Source organism: Tasmannia lanceolata, unplaced genomic scaffold, assembly GCF_043159265.1.
Source record: "Tasmannia lanceolata isolate RefF3 unplaced genomic scaffold, GAP_Taslan_0.1 ptg000016l, whole genome shotgun sequence".
Taxonomy (NCBI): domain Eukaryota; kingdom Viridiplantae; phylum Streptophyta; class Magnoliopsida; order Canellales; family Winteraceae; genus Tasmannia; species Tasmannia lanceolata.
Window position 1 is genome coordinate 19,785,776 of NW_027518693.1, and position 21,151 is coordinate 19,806,926.

Genomic DNA, 21,151 nt, shown 5'->3' on the forward strand with positions numbered 1-21,151 from the left:
AAATTTTGTTCCACAGGAAAAGTTACGGTCGTGCACCAAGTAAACCCATGTTTTCTAAGATTTATAGGGTACATATTTCTCTTGTGAAACAACTGTCTTGGTGCAAACTAGCAACTTCAATTTCCAAAAAAATACTTGAGGGGCCAAGGTCTGTTATGTAAAATTGGAGATAAAGGAATGCTTTGAGAGTGTCAATGACTTGGAGATTGTTCTCAGTGAAAATGATATCATCAACATAGACAACTAACGTTATGAAATTTGATGTAGCATATATGTCGAGTGAAGAGGGAGTATTTGCCCATACGGGTGTTGGCTCTTCCGCATAAGTCACGGGTTTGCTCCCCGGAGACTTGTGATCCAATCCCACCCGGGATTACCTGATGCGCGTGGTTTATGGGCGATTGCGTGCATCCATATGGAATAGTCCTACTTCCAAAGGGGGTGGGGACACCCTGTTACCAAAAAAAAAAAGGAGTACTCTGAATTGTATAAAATTAGCTATAGTAAGGGCCATGAAGAATTTGGCAAACCATTGTCTAAAGGCTTCTTTAAGCCCTAGAGGTAGGTTTGAGAATAGAATACACAACTAAAGCAAAGAAGGTGAGGGGGGCAAGCGACTATATGAAATGAAGTTAGAAAATGGATCATGAACACCTTATATGGGACCTATTGTTGAAAAGGACAAGGAGTAGCCTAGAAATGTGGGGCAGTGACAGGCACGAAGATATGAAGGTGCTTGTGTGTTCTCCTTGGTCGATCTTGAGATTAATTGGGAAATGGGGGAGTTATAATGGGAAGGCAATCAAAAGATGGTGCATCTAGTGTAGGGATGTGGTGGACACCATCAGTGCTAGTCAGTGGGGCTATGTGGTTGGCATGGTTGTCTTTATTGACGGCGGGTGGGTCCAAATAAGATGATTTATGAGACACGTAGGGAAGAGACGAGTGCGTGCAAAGGAAGAACAGGGGCCCTCAACCATGAGGTCGGAGGTTCAATCCAAGCATACATACAAAGAAAAAAAAGGGAAGAACAAGCGGAGAAGGGACAAGAGAACTGTTGTTGCTGTATGGAAAAAATGGTTTCATGAAATACGAAATTTCGACTAGTGAAAATAGTCTTGGTTTGGAGATCAAATATTTGATAGCCTTTTGGCCAAATTGGTAACCAAAAACAACCCTTGTCAAAATAAGAAGTAAGAATGGTTGCATAATATAACCAAAAAGTATTTCAGACAGTATTTTTGATGGATGAGCTATTTGTCAACATGTTCTTTCTGCAACATCATTTTGTTGTGGAGTGGCAACACATCTATCTTATTGAATTAGACCATGGATCTAAAAATATTGCGTCATGTCATTGGAGAAAAATTAGTTCTATTAACTATGTATGTTTACTTGATCTAATAATTGAAATGAGTATTAAGTAATGATGATCAGAATGAAATAAATGAGTTTGACATCAGATTTGAGATGCAAAGGACACACCAAATGAATCAAGAGAAATAACCATAATAGCTAAGGAAACAACAAATATCCCAGTGTGATGTGTTGAATAACCACCTCAACCATCACAACGAATCAAATCAAATCAAGGGGAAGAACTAGAACTAGAAGTAAATGGTAATCTAGTTTGTTTTGCAAGTGGACAAATTTTCACAATGGCAGGAAGATCAAATTGACATGTGGCTGGTATGGACCGCATTAACCTACCGTCTCCTTCCATTCTTGATCCCAGGGCCTCTCACGGCAGCTACCCTACTTTCCGACAAGTTAGCCGCCTCAGGTTCTGACTTCTCGGGATCATCAAGGTAGAATTCAAATTTTGAACTAGGGCCCACCAACGGGCTCCCTGACATCGCCAGGAATCACAACACTATTCACGACCACCTTTTCCGATATTGTCCCCATCGCCGGCGAACCCTTGTCCACAGATTTGGATTCAAAACCGACAGAAAGTAGTGAATTGTCTTTACTGCTGGATTCCCCCACTACCGACATCCCCAGGCTATTTATGCCTCCTTTGGAAACCACCTTAACTCTCACCGAATAAACAGAAGAATCAATTCTTAAACTCAGGGAGGAGGGCATGGACTTCCAGCGGGATGACATTACTAAGGCCGAAGCATAAGTCAAACAATGATCATGATTGTCATAAAGCTCAGTTTGAAGGACCTGACCCAGGTGAGTTCCAAGAATCTCCACGATTGCAGAGGCCCAAGCGTGAAGGGGAATATCGTAAAATCTGACCCAGATAGTTCTGGCGCCAATATTATACGTCGGAAACCAAGGTTTCAGAGAGGAGAGATACTCACCCCGCATCTCTCCACCCCGCCTCAGAATAGTACTAGCCTGGCGCTCTATTTCAAAACAAAATATGACATCCATGGCATTAATAGAGAAAGGCTTTGGAAGATCCTGAAGGTTCCATTGTCTTTTGGCCCATACCCACACATCTTCAAGCATCATGGACCCTGATTTAAAAATTAAGACTACCAATCAGGCATCTCTTCAAGTATCCTTTCCTTTCCTCTGATAGACTGCCTGGGATATCAATTTCTAAGGCACCGTTCTTGACCGCCCCTGCCGCGGGTATCGTAGGTCTCCATACTAGATTAGAGTTATTGCTACTCTTAGGAACACCTACTTTATTTCTCTTAGTCAAGCATTTTCTACAAATAGATCGGGTTCCAAAGTTTTGGTAGTTGCACTTTGGACACATCCAATCACTAGCATTTGCCGTTGTCTGTCTCTTAGACTCAGTAGGCTAATGACCCGGGGCGCTTCTAGGCCCAAAGTCCAAACGTCGCCCCCTCGTGTCTTTGTCCTCAATGCTTCCCAGGGATCCTGAATGTGATCTTGGACCGGCCCAACTCGGACTAACCACTTGACCATGGGCGAATAGCAATCTCCGGCAATAGGGGTTAGAGATCCCCAATGCTGTGTTCTCATGTTTTCTTTCCCTTCACTTTTCTGCGGAAAACCCCCTTTTTTTTCCACGAAAAACTGGATTTTGGGTGTTTCGTTGTTTTCCGAGTAAACATTTTTAAGTGACGCGGAAAACCCAAAAAATTACGTGGAAAAAAAGTTTCCGCGACTTTTGCGAGCAAAGTTTCCGACCTTTTGCATCGGAAACGGGTTGTTTTCCCGACTTTTCCCCGGCCTTTTTCACTCTCTCGACTATTCTCTGCCCTAGCTCTTCCACCCAAAAGGCCAAAACTTTCCCTCATCTTCAAGAAGTCTCCCCGCGGCTCGCCGGCACGACCACCTACACTCGTCCGGTAAGTCCCTTCCCTTCTTCTTCTTCTTCTTCTTCTTCTTCTACTTGTGTCTTTTGTTTCTTCTTCTTCAACAATTTCTTTTCTTCTTCTTTTTTTTCACTTTTTTGCCCTAACTAGACCTCCATTTTTATTTTTATTCTTCTTTCTCCTCCTCTTTTTTGCCCTTCTTCTTCAAAATCAGAAATATGAGGGTTTAGGGTTTCAACAGTCCCCTTACTGGGTTAGGGTTTCAAATTTTTTTTCCTCCTATATTGATCCACATATCTTTGTTTCAAAAAAGCTCTATATGAGCTTTAGATCTTTGCAGGAATACATTTGTTGTTCCAAACGGATTTTGCAGGAATACATTTATTGTTCCAAAAAAGTAATACATCTTTGCAGGAATACATCTTTTCTTCAGGAATACATTTGTTGTTCCAAAAAAGCTCTACACATTTATTTTTTGGTTACTTTTGTGCCCTTCATTTTGAAAGTAATTTTCGCTAATTTTTAAAATGAAACTTCGAAACGGATCTCTTCATGATTTTTTGATACTTGATTAAGTTCATTTGATACTCAATTGATTTTAACAATTTGAACACTTGATCTATTTGATTTTGGGTGGATTTAGAATTCCACAAATATGATTTTTTCTTGTTATTCATGTTTTTTTTCTCCTTCTGCAGGTAATCACCCTACTAAAGTGATGGGTATTTTGACAGGGCGACATGATTTGTTCGATGAATCCCTGGTTGTTTTTTGGGATGATTATGCAACTGGGCAATGGGCCTGTTCAGTAGGATCTATTGGCATACATATGTAGTTTTTATGTCAAGTCTATATTGGTTGACTGATTTATATCTTGGCAATTCTGCCTTCGCAACTCTATATTTGTGACAATTTGATTAGCATTGTTATTGTTCAGCTTCTGTTTGTCATGGTTTTCTTATTTTGATTGACTTTAGAGGGTTGGACCCACTTATTTTAGACTAGGTTCTATGTTAGCATAATTCTGCATGTTAGTTTGTCACAGTTTCTGTTTAAACGCATATTTCTGTAGTTTATGTTGAGTTTTCCTGCAATGAAACACATATTTCTGTAGTTTCTGTTACTTCATGTGAGGTTTCTGTCAGGTTTATGTGCAACGAAACGCTCGTCAGGTTTCTTTTCCTTCACCTTCCTTTCTGCCAGTTGCCTTCCCTTCACTTCCCTTTCCTTTCCTTTCCGACGAGAGAACTGAGCACAAGGAATCAAATATTTTCAGAGTTGAGTAACCTCCATCAAGACAAGCTAGAAATAGGCCTGATAATCTCTCAAGATTGAGACCACGAGGGCATAAGAACGATTCCGGTGGGAGATCAGAGTCAATAAATCTCGGAGGGCTGGATCGACGGCTACTAAAAAAGTTCCTGATGATCATCTTTTTCGGAATACACTAACCGGGGATAAATCTTAGGTTTGGACACAAGAAAACGCTCAATTTGGGGTTTACAGGTTTTGATCAGGTTCTAATATAGCATATCTAGGATTTGTGAAGCTTCAATCAAGGGTTAAAGGTATGGAAAGAATAAATCTGAGGAATAGGAATACGAGTCTAGGGTTTGTAACTTTGGATCTAGGGTTTTAGAGAACTTTGAGTTAGGGTTTGTAGCTTCAAAGTGATGAAGATGAAAGGCCAGTGAGGTAAAAAGGTAGAAATGAAGTTAAAGATTTGCCGGCGGTAAGGTATGGCCGGAATCCGGTACGGATTCAACAGGAGAAGATAAAACCCTTCCGCCAAAGCATATTTAACACTTCCAGACAGAGGAATTCGAATCCTCTGCTTCAATTTCTTGTCTGTTAGATTTTGAAAACCGGTAGTTTTTAAAACTGAGGAGCTTGCTGGGTTAGTGTATTTGCATGCAGCTTTGTGTGAATCGCTGAGATTATTTCCACTAGTTCATGTAGAACACAAGGGTGCTTTGGAGCCAGATGTTCTTCCCAGTGGTGAAAAGGTTAGACCAGGGATAAGATGGGCTTTATGTTTAATGAGCTTACTCTGCAACTACAGTTGGTTCCCAAGATGGGTTCCTTATAACTTCTAATAACACCCATTTCACTAAAAGCATTTCTTATAAGCACACAAAGTACAGAGGAGATACTTCATTTTATACAGAGAGGAAGAGTAAAAAAGATCAATGGGAGCTGGCTAACAAGGCTTGAGATTGTCGCTCATAACGAAAGCCATTTCCCTTAGAGTCATCTGCAGACCAAATGAAGATTCCATGAAGTTTGCCCTCATTCTTGAGCCTACTGCACGCGCTAAAGAACCCGCCATCCGGAGACAAACCGCCGCTACCATCGCTAATGAAGCTAGCCAAGACTTTACCTCCATTGTAATTAGAGCTCTGAGTATTGAAATAGCTCAAAAATTGCGTTACAGTCGTCCCCTTATCATACGCGTAGAATTGGAAATTGACATAGTCTATAACATGCCCATATTTCCTCCACAAAGCCAGGTAATGGCTCTGAACTTGGTCATCATCAAAAGGGGCTATAGAAGCAAAAGAGATAACACCATTTTTCTTTAGAGTCGTCACGAGCCGTCCGATGCACTCCGCGAAGGTGTTGGGATCGGCTCTAAAGTGCTCATAGTCAATATCTATACCATCTAAATGATACTGTTTGACGATTCTTGTTAGGGAGGAAACTGCATTTCCAACCCAAGAATCTATAGTAGAAGGGTTGAAATAAGCCGAGCCTCCGCCCACACTATCCCCACCTAAGCTTAAAGCAACCTTCACATTCGAATGCATACTCTTTATTGAACTAACTTGTGATGGACTAAGGTTGCCTGAGTCCCAAAACACATTGAATTTTCCGTTGGTGGGGGAGGGAGAACTTGAAGTTGTGTAGTCAATGGCGAAGGAGAGAATGAAATGGAAGTTGACTCCGGGGTTTATTGGGACATCGGAGAATTTGACATTTTTGAATTCCGCTCCGATGTATTCTCGGAAGAGATTGGAGGGTGGGGCTGCTTGGGTTGTGGAAAGAGCTAGGAGAGCTTGAAGAAGGAAGAGAGAGGAGAGGAGCTTAGAGAAATCCATGGTAGAGACTGCTTTTGTGCTGTGTTTGGACTAGTGCAATGGAAATGGATATGGTAACATATGTATTTATGGAGTTCTGATAAATAGGAAAGTTTTTGGTTCTAATGGAAAGTGACATGTAGCGTGCCGTTTGAGTTGTTCAGAGTGGTCTTATTTATGTATTGGAATGGACACATCTCTAAAATTATTTTTTTCCTTGGTCCTATGTTTGATTGGTTGAAACTCCTCCATTGACCATCTTATCTTCTTATCTTTGGAGATTAAGATTGGCTCATATTTTCTTGATTCTTCTCTGGGCAGCCATGATGCTTGTTCCCTTGACTAATATTTTGTGGAATAATGGTTAGTTCTAGAAGGATTGAATTTTCCTATAAAACAAAGAAAATTTTAGGCCATGTTTGAGTGTTTGACCACCATGAAAAAATATTCCATGGATTGTGGGGCCTGTTTTGAGAGATGCGAGGGAGATGGAGAGACTTGGGAGGGTAAGGGTGAGGAGGGGGGCTTAGCTCTGGACCCCCCCTGCTTGCAGAACTATTTCCGGCATACGGAGATCAAATCATTTCTGGCGGTCGGGCTCCTAAGGATAAGAGACATAGGGCTGAAGAGAGAGCCAAGGGAAAGCAATCCAAGCAATACTACAACAACAAAGGTGGGGGAGAGAAGTCCAAGAAGGACTAGTCGAAGAAGGGGAGCCACGACGGGGACAAAGTCAGTCCCATGACAAACCCTTTTAAGTCTTTCCTATGCAAAAGAGAACATAAGGCTAGAGATTGTTTCCTCTTAAAAAGTCAGGAAAAACAAAAAAATCAATTCTAAATATGGATCTTCTTTTCACTATTTTTAGGAATTTTTTATGCTATATCCAGTCCAGCCAACTCATGCATTGGCCCGCGGATATTCCATGGAATAAGTTTTCATAGTTGCCAAACATGGCATTAATAGATTGGAAAAAAAAGGTGCAATGGTAATAGATTTATTCAACACAAGATAACTGAATTTTCAAAGAAATTAACTTTCAATAAAATGTTTCCTTACATCCAAAGAGCCCCTTAGAAAGCCTCTTGGTCAAGGGGCTAGGATCATCCATTTGGAACCCACCAAAAACAAAGGATCATCCATTTGGATGGATTCACAGACATGGCACGATCTCATGGTGACCCACGAGATGATGGTTTTGAGCACCCTACCTGCAAGCCACATGTATCATAGTCTTCAGTGGATGAGAAGGATTCTTGAGCAAATGATGTGTAACTTCAATAAAATTCAAAGGGGAGCTTATGTGTTACACGCTGCACATTCTTGGCTTCTGAATGGGCGACGTACTTGTGTTGAAAACATCAGATTCCATTACTTTAGGATTAACTACAACACTAATAGATATTTTCTATCTATTTTTTCTAAGTACTAGTATAACAAATTTACAATTATTATCTTATAACCATGTTATCATTATCATGTTAAAGGAATAAAATTTGAATTGGACTAAATTACCACGCTAACCCCCCCAAGATAAAATTCCCCCCTTTAACGTTAGTCGCTAAGTTTTAAAGGCAAAGAAAAACATTCAAAGGGTGAATTTATCATCAAGCAGCAAACCATTCTCACAGAAACCGTTGAAGGAGGGGATTTTATCTGTTTATGGGGTGGGAAATGTCATTCCCCTAAAATATATTGATGAATCAATGAGTCCTTTTTCTCGAGGTTAGTCAAATCGGACACTGAGATCTCGTAAGAGTACTCATGTACTCACGCGACAGGGAAACTATATGATGAATGGCCATATAAACACTGTATTCATCTTCCCATCCTTGATATTTGTTGGATCAAATATCAAGGGTGGTACTTCCTTTACGTGTTTATACCATTCATCTTATAATTTCTCCATGCAACATTGCCTCTAAGTAATATTCTCTCTCTTTCTCTTTGTCTCTTTCTCTGCCCCCAAAGAATAGGTGGTCAAAGGAAAAATTCAATTAATGAATCTAAGATGCGGATGTGGCCAAGGACAACAAAGAGAAGTGTCTAAACCCTGCCGGAAATCTGGAGCCTTTTGAAAACAAAAATATGAACACAGAATAACTCGAACGGCACACATGTCTCTTTTCTTCTATAGCCCAATCTATCACAAGTCTATAAATACAGACATTTCCATATCCATTTCCATTGCACTCCAAACTCAACACAAAAACAGCCTCTACCATGGATTTCTCTAAGCTCCTCTACTCTCTCTTCCTTCTTCAAGCTCTCCTAGCTCTTTCCACAACCCAAGCAGCCCCACCCTCCAATCTCTTCAGAGAATACATCGGAGCGGAATTTAATAACGTCAAATTCTCCGACGTCCCAATAAACCCCAGCGTCGACTTCCATTTCCTTCTCTCCTTTGCCATTGACTACACCACGTCGGGTTCCCCCGCCCCAACCAATGGAAAATTCAATGTGTTTTGGGACTCAAACAACCTTAATCCATCGCAAGTTCGTTCGATAAAGAGTAAGCATTCGAATGTGAAGGTTGCTTTGAGCTTAGGTGGGGATAGTGTGCGTGGAGTCTTCGCTTTTTTCAACCCTTCTACTATAAATTCCTGGGTTGCAAATGCAGTTTCCTCCCTAACAAAAATCATCAAACAGAATAATTTAGATGGTATAGATATTGACTATGAGCACTTTAGCGCCGATCCCAACACCTTTGCAGAATGCATCGGACGGCTCGTGACGACTCTCAAGAAAAATGGTGTTATCTCTTTTGCTTCTATAGCTCCTTTTGATGATGAACAAGTCCAGAGTCATTACTTGGCTTTATGGAGAAAATATGGGGATGTTATAGATTATGTCAATTTTCAATTCTATGCATATGATCAGGGGACGACTGTATCACAATTTTTGGACTTTTTCAATACTCAGAGCTCTAATTACAATGGGGGAAAAGTCTTAGTTAGCTTCATTAGTGATGGTAGCGGCGGTTTGTCTCCAGACAACGGGTTCTTTAGCGCGTGCAGTAGGCTTAAGAGTGAAGGCAAGCTTCATGGAATCTTTGTTTGGTCCGCAGATGACTCTATGGGAAACGGATTCCGTAACGAGCGGCGATCTCAGGCCTTGTTAGCCAGCTCCCATTGATGTTTTTACTCTTCTACTTTGTATTTTGTGCGGTTATAAGCTTATAATTAATTATTTGTACTTTGTGTGGCTATAAGAAATGCTTTTAGTGAAATGTGTTGTGATAAAAGTTGTAAGGAACCCATCTTGGGAACCAACTGTATTCGCAGAGTTAGCTCATTAAACATTAAAACCTTTTCAATCAAGTCTAAGTTACTTTCTGAATTTCTCACATCAGCTGATAAACTATCAACTGTAGGAAAAAATCTCAGTTACATTGGGGCTTGATGTTCTTCAAGTGTATGCTTGTAAAGCCTCATTGGTCATTCTCAATCCTGCTAGTGGCTGGATTGATTAACATGTGACAAGAAGGATCCCTTGGAGTTATATAGGACCTTAGACAAGGAGACCCCTCTGTTCTCATTGTTAAATTTCTTACAAGCTTTGGCTATCAGGCTGATAGATGGAAAGAGGTTGGGGCTGCCTAGTTAATTTCCCCAGGAAACCTGGTTTTTCCTCTAGACTATAAGTTTTCAAAAATCAGTTGTGGACGCTGTTTGGGGTTCCATGCGAAAGCAAAGATCTAACATTGGGAAAAGTGAATGGATGTGGTAGAACTTATAAGGACTTGGGCACCCTCCCCTTAATAGCTAGCTTTTACAGGTGAGTCCTACTTGGGTCCCACCAAGTGGTACCACAGCCAGGGCATGGTAACCCCGGTATACTCTCGAGGAAGGAGAAAATCCCTCGGAGAAGATCTCTTAATTCAATATACCCTCAAGGATGGAGAAAATCCCTCGGGGAAGATCTCGTAATTCCCACATTGCTTCTACGCAGAGGGGGAGATTGTTGGAGTTCTATGCGAAAGCAAAGATCCCACATCGAAATAGTGAACGGCTGTGAAGGGCTTATCAGGAGTTGGGCACCCTCCCCTTAACGGCTAGCATCTAAGCGTGAGTTCTACGCTGTTCCCAAGAAAAGCTCTTCAAAACAGTTTACCATGTCGGTTATTGAATTGCAGGACAAAGATGCGGAGTCAATTAAGAACTAGTCTTTATATTTTTGGAGGCAGACTTGAGAGAATCTTCTTGCAAGCCATATGATCCTTCTGGTAGGAAACGAAAATAAAAGGCAAAAGTTTATGACGCATAGAGTAATGGTAGAGAGACTGAGAGTACCACCCAGCAGGGGACTGAACAAATGGGTTGTCGCCAAAAAATCACAATCAACAAAATATTAAATTTTTACTGCACACATGGCGCATTCTCATTGTTGGTCTCTCCATCCGTGGTACTCTCGGTCTCCATATCATTTTCCTAATATTAAATTGTTTTGCTTCTCTGATGCTATCTTACCTTTAGCCTTTGTCACATTATACCCTTCTAACATTGTTTTGTCACATTATACCTAGGGCTGCAACTCGGGTCGGGCGGGTCGGGTTTTGGAGAACCCAACCCTACCTGAGAAATATCTCGGGTCGGGTTTTTTTTCGGAAAACCCACGATTCCCAAACCCAGCCCTACCCATGATAAATCTCGGGTCGGTTCGGGTCAGGTCGGGTTTTTTCACGTTGACGTAAATTTTTAAGGAAAATTCTTGTTTGGCAAGGCAACTCAACTCATAGAAGCAGAAATTACACTCACATTACACTTGAATCAAACAATGATGTAATTACACTCACATCACACTTGAATCAAACAATGCTGTAATCAAACAATGTTGTAATTACAATCAAACAATGCTGAATCAAACACTTGAATCAACTCAACTCATAGAAGCAGAAATTACACTCACATACAGTAACAGTGGGTGCGTGGGTTTTCACTTTTAACTTTGGGATAATTACATTTACACCCCCTCTAGTTTCTGACACATCCACTTCCACCCCTATAGTTTAGAACGTGACAAATACACCCCTGTAGTTTCAATTTGTTTAAGGTTTGCCCCCTCAGCTGAAGGTTCGTCCATAGATTGAAGGGTTAGGATGATCCGATGGAGCTGATTTTTTGGGCACACCATATCTATGTCAGGACCCATCAAATGAACGCTTTGGATCATCCAAATAATGTGGGCCCCTACCAGAATCCAAACACTACCAAAAAATCATCTAAATAATGTGGGCCCACATTGTTTGGATGATCCAAAGCGTTCATTTGATGGGTCCTGACATAGATAGGGTGTGCCCAAAAAATCAGCTCCATTGGATCATCCTAACCCTTCAATCTATGGACGAACCTTCAGCTGAGGGGCCTACCTTAAACAAATTGAAACTACAAGGGTGTATTTGTCATGTTTTAAACTATAGGGGTGGAAGTGGATGTGTCAGAAACTAGAGGGGGTGTAAATGTAATTATCCCTTTAACTTTTAACTAACAATAGAAAAAAATGTACATACTATAACTTATGTAACTCGGGTCGGGCCCCTTCAAACCCGGCTCGACCCGAGATTCATGCGGGCTTTTGAATGCTGAACCCGGTTCGACCCGAAACCCATGAAACCTGAACCCGACCCAGGCTATTTTCGGGTCGGGTCGATGCAGGTCGGGTAAAACCCGGCTCGAGTTGCAGCCCTAATTATACCCTTCTAACATTTTTTTGTCAGCATTTTGGGTAAATGAGGACTTGGGCACAACAATAATTAAAGATTACATGAGCGGGAAATTATATGGTGCCCGAGCGTCAAGTCCTATGTGGCTGGTACGACAAAAGTACAACCCTTGATGTTTGATCCAACAGCAGCCTCTGAAAAAATGAGCTGCTGTCGGATCAAATATCAAGTGCGGTTGTGGGCTCCGGCACCATATAAAAACTCTTACAAGAGCACTCGCTCACATACTGTAATCTTTGTGTTCAATTCATCATGTAAGAACGCTAGATTAGCCGATAAAGAGAAAACAGAAACTAAAGAAGCGTTTCAATACAAAATCCTTTCCATCTACATAGACTTATACAAACACTAGGCATTGAATGAACCAAACATGATAAGCAGGGTCAGTGATAATAGACAAACTGTAATATAATAAAGGAAAAAAAAATTCTACATCCAAGTACAATATTATTATCAAGGAAACCATCCATCTGCTTAGTGACCATCACCTTACACTATTCCAATTATTTGACTTCATCTAAACAATTTTCTGAAGGTTTGTGTCCAGAGTTTTATATTTTTCTGTGGGATAAAATTAGGCGTCCTCTGGAAATTCTAGGCGACTGAATTTTTGTGCAAAATAGTGGCGAACTGAGATTAGTGCAGTCTGCAGACTGAAATTTTAGAATAGTGAAGTTTCAAGTGTAGGAAAATTTCAGCAAGGTAACAGACTCTTGGGTTACTTATAACATGTTTAAATTTCGGCCAAAATACTGAAATTTTGGATTTCGGTTGGGACCTACATCGAAACAAGGTTTTAAATTTCGGTTTCAGCTATAATTTCGGGCTTCACCATAACCGAAATTTCGGTAATTTCAGCTGAAATTCCGTAAAGAAATAAAATAATAATATTATATTGAAATTTCGACGGAAATTTGGTTAGTTTCTGGGAATTTCGGTTTCGGAACTTTTCGGTTTAGGTGTTGACCGAAATCTGAAATTTCTGATTTCGGTCTAACTTTAAAATCTTGCAGCGAAATCACCTACATCCTAAATTTCGGCCGAAATTTCGGCACAAGTTTGAAATTTGAATATTTTTTTACCGTATTTCGGCCGAAATTTCAGTTTCAGCTATGTCCAAAACCGAAGCTGAAATTTTAAACCTTGCTTACAAGAGGGAGGAGGCTGTAAATTAATTCAGAGTTTTTGCATCAAACACACAACATATGAGAACTCATATTCCAAGTAAAGTTTTTTTCCGACAAAATCGAATCCATGGATACTTTAATCCACGATTGCTGGAAATCAGGAGCCTCTTGAATAAAAAATAAGAACATTCAGAATAACTCAAACGGCAGAGCCTTTTGAATACAAAAATAACACACTCACAATAACTCAAACGGCACGCTCCATGTCTCTTTCCTTCTACAGCCCAACACATCCCTGTGTATGGCCTTCACTTCTATCACAACTCTATAAATACATATGTTCCCATATCCATTTCCATTGCACTCCAAACACCACCCAAAAACATCCTCTCCATGGATTTCTCAAAGCTTTTCTCCTCTCTCTTCCTTCTTCAAGCTCTCCTAGCTTTTTCCAAAACCCAAGCAGCCCCACCACCCTCCAATCTCTTCAGAGAATACATCGGAGCGGAATTCAATAACGTCAAATTCTCCGACGTCCCAATAAACCCAGGAGTTGACTTCCATTTCCTTCTCTCCTTCGCCATTGACTACACAACTTCGAGTTCTCCCTCCCCAACCAATGGAAAATTCAATGTGTTTTGGGACTCAGACAACCTTAGTCCATCGCAAGTTCGTTCGATAAAGAGTAAGCATTCGAATGTGAAGGTTGCTTTGAGCTTAGGTGGGGATAGTGTGGGTGGAGGCTTCGCATTTTTCAACCCTTCTACTATAAATTCCTGGGTTGGAAATGCAGTTTCCTCCCTAACAAAAATCATCAAGCAGTATAATTTGGATGGTATAGATATTGACTATGAGCACTTTAGCACCAATCCCAACACCTTTGCAGAATGCATCGGACGGCTCGTGACGACTCTCAAGAAAAATGGTGTTATCTCTTTTGCTTCTATAGCTCCTTTTGATGATGACCAAGTTCAGAGCCATTACTTGGCTTTGTGGAGAAAATATGGGCATGTTATAGACTATGTCAATTTCCAATTCTATGCATATGATCAGGGGACGACTGTATCGCAATTTTTGGACTATTTCAATACTCAGAGCTCTAATTACAATGGGGGTAAAGTCTTAGTTAGCTTCATTAGTGATGGTAGCGGCGGTTTGTCTCCAGACAGTGGGTTCTTTAGCGCGTGCAGTAGGCTTAAGAGTGAAGGCAAGCTTCATGGAATCTTTGTTTGGTCTGCCGATGATTCTATGGGAAATGGGTTCCGTAACGAGCGTCGATCTCAGGCCTTGTTAGCCAGCTCCCATTGATCCTTTTTACTCTTCCACTTTGTACTTTGTGTGGTTATAAGAAATGCTTTGTACTTTGTATGGTTATAAGAAATGCTTTTAGTGAAATATGTATTGATAAAAGTTATATGGAACCCATCTTGGGAACCAACTGTATTTGCAGAGTAAGCTCATTAAACACGAAAAGCTTCTTCAATCAGGTATAAGTGAATTCCTGAATTTCTCATATCACCTACTAAGCTATTGATTTCAGAAAAAATAATAATAGTTATATTCGTGCGTGATGTTCTTCAGCTCAATGATTATAAAGCCTCATTGGTCTTTTTCAATCCAGCTAGTGGCTGGATTGATAGACATGTGATGAGAAGGATGCTTTGGAGTTATATAAGGCCTTAGACAATGATACTTCTCTGTTCTCTTTGGTAAATTTCTTACAAGCTCTGGCTATCAGTCCGATAGAGGGACAGAGGTTGTGGCTGTCTAATTCTGGGTCTTTCACTCTTTCTCAAGGGTGTCCACCTAGTCTCTCTCTTCTATAATGAAGATGGAAAAACTGAAAACCCATGTTAGAAATCCTTTAATAATGAAGTTAATGTGGTTTTTGCCAAGCCCAATTTCTCCAAAAAGCTTTGTTTTTTCTCCGGACAATGAAGTCTTCAAAATGAGCTGCGGAAGCTGTTGGGGGTTTCCACGCAAAAGCGAAGATCCCACATCGGACAAGTGATTGGATGAGGAAGGGCTTATAAGGACTTGGGAACCCTCAACAGCTAGCTTTTACAGGTGAGTTCTACCTAGGTCCCAACAAGTGGTACCAGAGCTGGGGGCATGCTAATCCCGATATACCCTTGAGGATGGAGAAAATCCCTCAGAAAGATCTCGGTGAGGTAACTTCAATGCACCCTCAGGTGGAGAGAATCCTTCGGGGAAGGTCTTGTAGTTCCCACGTGGCTGCCGCGCGCGTGTGTCGGTGTGTGTGGGTGGGGGAGGGGAGGGACTGTTGTGGGTTCTACGCAAAAGCATCCCACATCGGAAAAGTGAATGGACACGGAAGGGCTTATCGACTCAGGCGTTCGTAAACATGGCTTCACCCGAGTATGTGGACCAGCTGTAGGGATAACGTGTCTCACAAGCCCCACCAATTGTACAATTCCAGCTTGTGTATTTTCTTTTCCCTTGCCTGTTTTTTGAGTTTGTCTTCAAGGGTGTCATAACCTCGGTTGTTCTACGCTCTTCCTTAGATATTGCTCTAAGGATTGGGCAGTGATCTTATTCTTGTTCCTGAAATTGTATCATCCTTCTTTATTTACTATATTGTTAGGGGTCCACCTAACCCCACCTTACCAGTCAAAAAAAAAAAGTCGAACACCCTCGCCTTAGCAGCTAGCTTCTAGGGGAATTGCAGGACAAAGACGCGAAATCAATTAAGACCTAGTCTTGTTGTATTTTTGGAGGCAGACTTGACAGAATCAGCTTGGAAAACATATGATCTTTTTAGTAGGAGACGAAAATAAAAGGCAAAAGTTTGTGCCGCACCAAGAATATTTAATTGTTTTGCTTATATAATTCCATGTTCTTTAGCCTTTGCCATGACATTTTTGTCTGCATCTTTAAAAAAATAACATTTTTGTCAGCATTTTTGGGAAAGAAATTGATATTAGCTACCCTTTTTCATCTTGAATTTCTCTTCGACAGTTACAGTGGTTAGTATCAACAACCTGTTCAAAGGAGTTTAAACAAAGAGTAAGACCCAAGTGGTCCAAAATAAATGCATGGCTGAATTTGAAGAGGGTATTTTGCATTTGATTTTAGGCTTATGAGACATTAAAAAATTGCATGTGTAGAAATTTTGATAATCTTTACCGTCACTTCTCATGTAATCTGTGTGTTCAATTCATCATGTAAGAATACCAGATTAACCGACAAAGAGAACAGAAACCAAAATAAGTGTTCAATACAGAATCCATTCGTTCACCATTTATTACTGCTAGATTACTACAATGAGATGACAGAAACAAAATAAGTTTTTATTACATAATGCTTCTGTTGGAAATTTGTTGAGGGTACTGTTGATGATAGAAAACAGAAACTTGTTGCTTCAAGGCGTGATATCACTTTCCTTAAGACAAGATTCGCCCCCACTAGTAGTGTGCAAAGGGGATCCGCGAATTGCCTCCAAGATACAATGAAGCCTAGTAGGGAAGCCCTATTAATGTTTGATGACGCGTAGCACTAGAGAAATTTTGATGTGCCAAATCTGATCTGATCATGGACAAAACAACATGAAAATACCAAGCACGCAAAATATCCCTATCTTTTCACTACACGAGATAATTGTTGGGAGTTCCACGGGAAAGCAACGAAAAGTAAAGTGATGTAGAAGGGTTTATAAGGACTTGGGGACCTCTCCTCAACGGCTGGCTTTTAAGGGTGAGTTCTACCCTGGTCCGTAATGTTTGTATCTTTTAATAATTAAAGATTACAAGGGCAGTCACTCATATATCGTAATCTTTGTATTCAATTCGTCATGTAAGAATGCTATACTAACCGATAAAGAGAAAATAGAAGCTAAAGAAGTGCTCAATACAGGATCCTTTCCAGCTACATAGACTTACACAAATACTAGGCATTAAATGCACCAAACATGATAACCAGGGTCAGTGATAAAAAGGCAGACTGTAATATAATGAAGGAAAAAAAAGGGGAAATAATATCAACACTCCACCATTTTAATAAGATGTGCGAAAGCATCTTATCGTTTTGTATTTAAAGGGCTGTCAGAGGTATATTACATTTCTCAAAAAGCTCTTTCAAGCTCTTTCAATACTAAACGACAACATACTCCACGCATGTTATTATAACACTGCAGTGCTGATATCATTTCCCAAAAAAAAAAAAAAAAAAAAATTCTTCATCCAAGTACAATATTAATATCAAGGAAATCATCCATCTGCTTAGTGACCATCACCTTACACTAATCCAATTATTCGACTACTTCTGGACAGTTTTCTGAAATTTTGTGTCTATAGTTTTATATTTTTCTGTGGGGTAAAATTAGGGGACTGAATCTTTGTGCTTTCAAAAAAAAAAAATAGTGGTGAACTCAGATTAGTGCAGACTGAAATTTTAGAATAGTGAAGTTTCAAGTGCAGAAAAATTCCAGTAACAAACTCCTAGGTTACTTACAACCATGGTTTTAAATTTCACCCAAAATACCAAAATTTTGGTCCAAAATTCGGTTGGGACCAATATCGAAATCACCTAAATGCGAAATTTTGGCAATTTTGATAATTTCAGCACAATATTGATTTATTTTTTTACCGAATTTCGGCCAAAATTTCGATTTCGGCTATGTCCAAAACCGAAACCGAAATTTTAAACCTTGCTTAAAACAGGGAGGAGGCTGTGAATTAATTCAGAGTTTTTTGCATCAAACACACAGCATATCTGCATATGAGATCTCATATTCCAAGTAACGTTTTTTTCCGACAAAATCGAATCCATGGATACTTTAATCCACGATTGCTGGAAATCAGGAGCCTTTTGAATAAAAAAATAAGAACACTCAGAATAACTCTAACGGCAGAGCCTATTGAATACAAAAACAACACACTCAGAATAACTCAAACGGCACACTCCATGTCTCTTTCCTTCTAGAGCCCAACACATCCCTGTGTACGGCCTTCACTTCTATCACAACTCTACAAGTACATATGTTCCCATATCCATTTCCATTGCACTCCAAACACCACCCAAAAACATCCTCTACCATGGGTTTCTCAAAGCTCGTCTCCTCTCTCTCTTCCTTCTTCAAGCTCTCCTAGCTTTTTCCAAAACCCAAGCAGCCCCACCCTCAAATCTCTTCAGACAATACATCTGAGCGGAATTCAATAACATAAAATTCTCCGACATCCCAATAAACCCAGGCGTCGACTTCCATTTCGTTCGCTCCTTCGCAATTGACTACACAACTTCAAGTTCTCCCTCCCCAACCAATGGAAAATTCAATGTGTTTTGGGACTCAGACAACCTTAGTCCATCGGAAGTTCGTTCGATAAAGAGTAAGCATTCGAATGTGAAGGTTGCTTTGAGCTTAGGTAGGGATAGTGTGCGTGGAAGCTTTGCTTTTTTCAACACTTCAACTATAAATTCTTGGGTTGCAAATGCAGTTTCCTCACTAACAAAAATCATCAAGCAGTATAATTTATTTATATGGTATAGATATTGACTATGAGCACTTTAGCGCCGATCCCAATACCTTCGCGGAATGCATCGGACTGCTCGTGACGACTCTCAAGAAGAATGGTGTTATCTCTTTTGCTTCTATTGCCCCTTTTGATGATGACCAAGTTCAGAGCCATTACTTGGCTTTGTGGAGAAAATATGGGCATGTTATAGACTATGTCAATTTTCAATTCTACGCATATGATCAGGGGACGACTGTATCGCAATTTTTGGACTATTTCAATACTCAGAGCTCTAATTACAATGGGGGTAAAGTCTTTGTTAGCTTCATTAGTGATGGTAGCGGCGGTTTGTCTCCGGATGGTGGGTTCTTTAGTGCGTGCAGTAGGCTTAAGAGTGAAGGCAAGCTTCATGGAATCTTTGTTTGGTCCGCCGATGATTTCTATGGGAAATGGATTCCGTAACGAGCGTCGATCTCAGGCCTTGTTACCCAGCTCCCATTGATCTTTTTTACTCTTCCACTTTGTACTTTGTGTGGTTAGAAGAAATGCTTTGTACTTTGTATGGTTATAAGAAATGCTTTTAGTGAAATGTGTATTGATAGAAGTTATATGGAACCCATCTTGGGAACCAACTGTATTTGCAGAGTAAGCTCATTAAACACGAAAAGCTTCTTCAATCAGGTATAAGTTAATTCCTGAATTTCTCATATCACCTACTAAGCTATCGATTTCAGAAAAAAAAAATAACAGTTATATTCGTGCTTAATGTTCTTCAGCTCAATGATTATAAAGCCTCATTGGTCTTTTTCAATCCAGCTAGTGACTGGATTGATAGACATGTGATGAGAAGGATGCTTTGGAGTTATATAAGGCCTTAGACAACGATACTCCTCTGTTCTCTTTGGTAAATTTCTTACAAGCTCTGGCTATGAGTCCGATAGAGGGAAAGAGGTTGTGGCTGTCTAATTCTGGGTCTTTCACTCTTTTTCAAGGGTGTCCACCTAGTCTCTCTCTTCTATAATGAAGATGGAAAAACTGAAAACCCATGTTAGAAATCCTTTAATAATGAAGTTAATGTGGTTTTTGCCAAGCCCAATTTCTCCAAAAAGCCTTGTTTTTTCTCCGGACAATGAAGTCTTCAAAATGAGCTGCGGAAGCTGTTGGGAGTTTCCACGCGAAAGCAAAGATCCCACATCGGAAAAGTGAATGGATGTGGAAGGGCTTATAAGGACTTGGGCACCCTCAATAGCTAGCTTTTACAGGTGAGTTCTACCTAGGTCCCAACAAGTGGTACCAGAGCTGGGGGCATGATAATCCCGATATACCCTTGAGGATGGAGAAAATCCCTCAGAAAGATCTCGGTGAGGCAACTTAAATGTACCCTCAAGGTGGAGAGAATCCCTCGGGGAATGTCTCGTAGTTCCCACGTTGCTTCTGCGCACACGCATCGATGTGGGTGCGTGGGGCGGCGTGGGGTTGGGTTGGGTGCGGTTGGGGAGGGGAGGGGAGGTATTGTTGTGGGTTCTACGCGAAAGCATCCCACGTCGGAAAAGTGAATGGACATGGAAGGGCTTATCAAGAGTTCATAAACATGGCTTCACCCGAGTATGGGGACCGGCTCTTGGGATAATGTGTCTCACAAGCCCAACCAATTGTACAATTCCAGCTTGTCTATTTTCTTTTCCCTTGCCTATTTTGAGTTTGTCTTCAAGGGGGTCATAACCCTGGTTGTTCTACCCTCTTCCTTAGATATTGCTCTAAGGATTGGCCAGTGATCTTGTTCTTGTTCCTGAATTTGTATCATCTTTCCTTATTTACTATATTGGTAGGGGTCCACCTAACCCAAGCTTACCCATCAAAAAAAAGTAGGGCACCCTCCCCTTGACGGCTAGCTTTTAAGGGGATTGCAGGGAGAAATCAATTAAGAACTAGTCTTGTTGTATTTTTGGAGGCAGACTTGACAGAATCTGATTGGAAAACATATGATCGTTTTAGTAGGAGACGAAAATAAAAGGCAAAAGTTTGTGTCCCAGCAAGGATATTTAATTGTTTTGCTTATGTAATACCATGTTCTTTAGCCTTTGTCCTAACATTTTTGTGTGCATCTTTCAAAAAAAAAAAACATTTTTGTCAGTATTTTTGGGAAAGAAATTGATATTTGCTACCCATTTTCATCTTGAAATTTCTCTTGGACAGTTACAGTGGTTAGTGTCAACAACCTGTTCAAAGGAGTTTAAACAAAGAGTAGGGCCTAAGTGGTATAAAATAAATGCAAGGCAGAATTTGAAGAGGGTATTTTGCATTTGATTTTAGGCTTGTAAAACATTAAAAAATTGAATGTGTAGAAATTTTGATAATCTTTACCTTTACTTCCCACGTAATCTGTGTGTTCACTTCATCATGTAAGAATGCTAGATTAACCAACAAAGAGAAAACATAAACCAAAATTAGTGTTCAATACAGAATCCATTCCATCACCACTTATTACTGCTAAATTATCTTACAATGA

General features: G+C 40.3%; 1 protein-coding gene and 3 pseudogenes across 1 annotated transcript; 3 read left to right on the forward strand and 1 right to left on the reverse strand.

Moving 5' to 3' along the window:
* Positions 1-5,252: 5,252 nt before the first annotated feature.
* Positions 5,253-6,476, reverse strand: LOC143848428 (chitinase 2-like). Its single transcript, XM_077357375.1, has one exon. The coding sequence runs from the start codon at positions 6,341-6,343 to the stop codon at positions 5,432-5,434; it is 912 nt and encodes a 303-aa protein (XP_077213490.1). The 5' UTR covers positions 6,344-6,476; the 3' UTR covers positions 5,253-5,431.
* Positions 6,477-8,545: 2,069 nt separating this feature from the next.
* Positions 8,546-9,457, forward strand: LOC143847850 (chitinase 2 pseudogene; annotated as a pseudogene).
* Positions 9,458-13,554: 4,097 nt separating this feature from the next.
* On the forward strand, positions 13,555-14,479 carry LOC143849177 (chitinase 2 pseudogene; annotated as a pseudogene).
* A 1,057-nt stretch (positions 14,480-15,536) lies between these two features.
* LOC143847987 (chitinase 2 pseudogene) lies at positions 15,537-19,144 on the forward strand (annotated as a pseudogene).
* Positions 19,145-21,151: the final 2,007 nt, after the last annotated feature.

What these genes read in the sequence shown, in the direction of transcription:
- LOC143848428 (XM_077357375.1), bottom strand. Translation starts at nt 6,343, where the DNA reads ATGGATTTCTCTAAGCTCCTCTCCTCTCTCTTCCTTCTTCAAGCTCTC.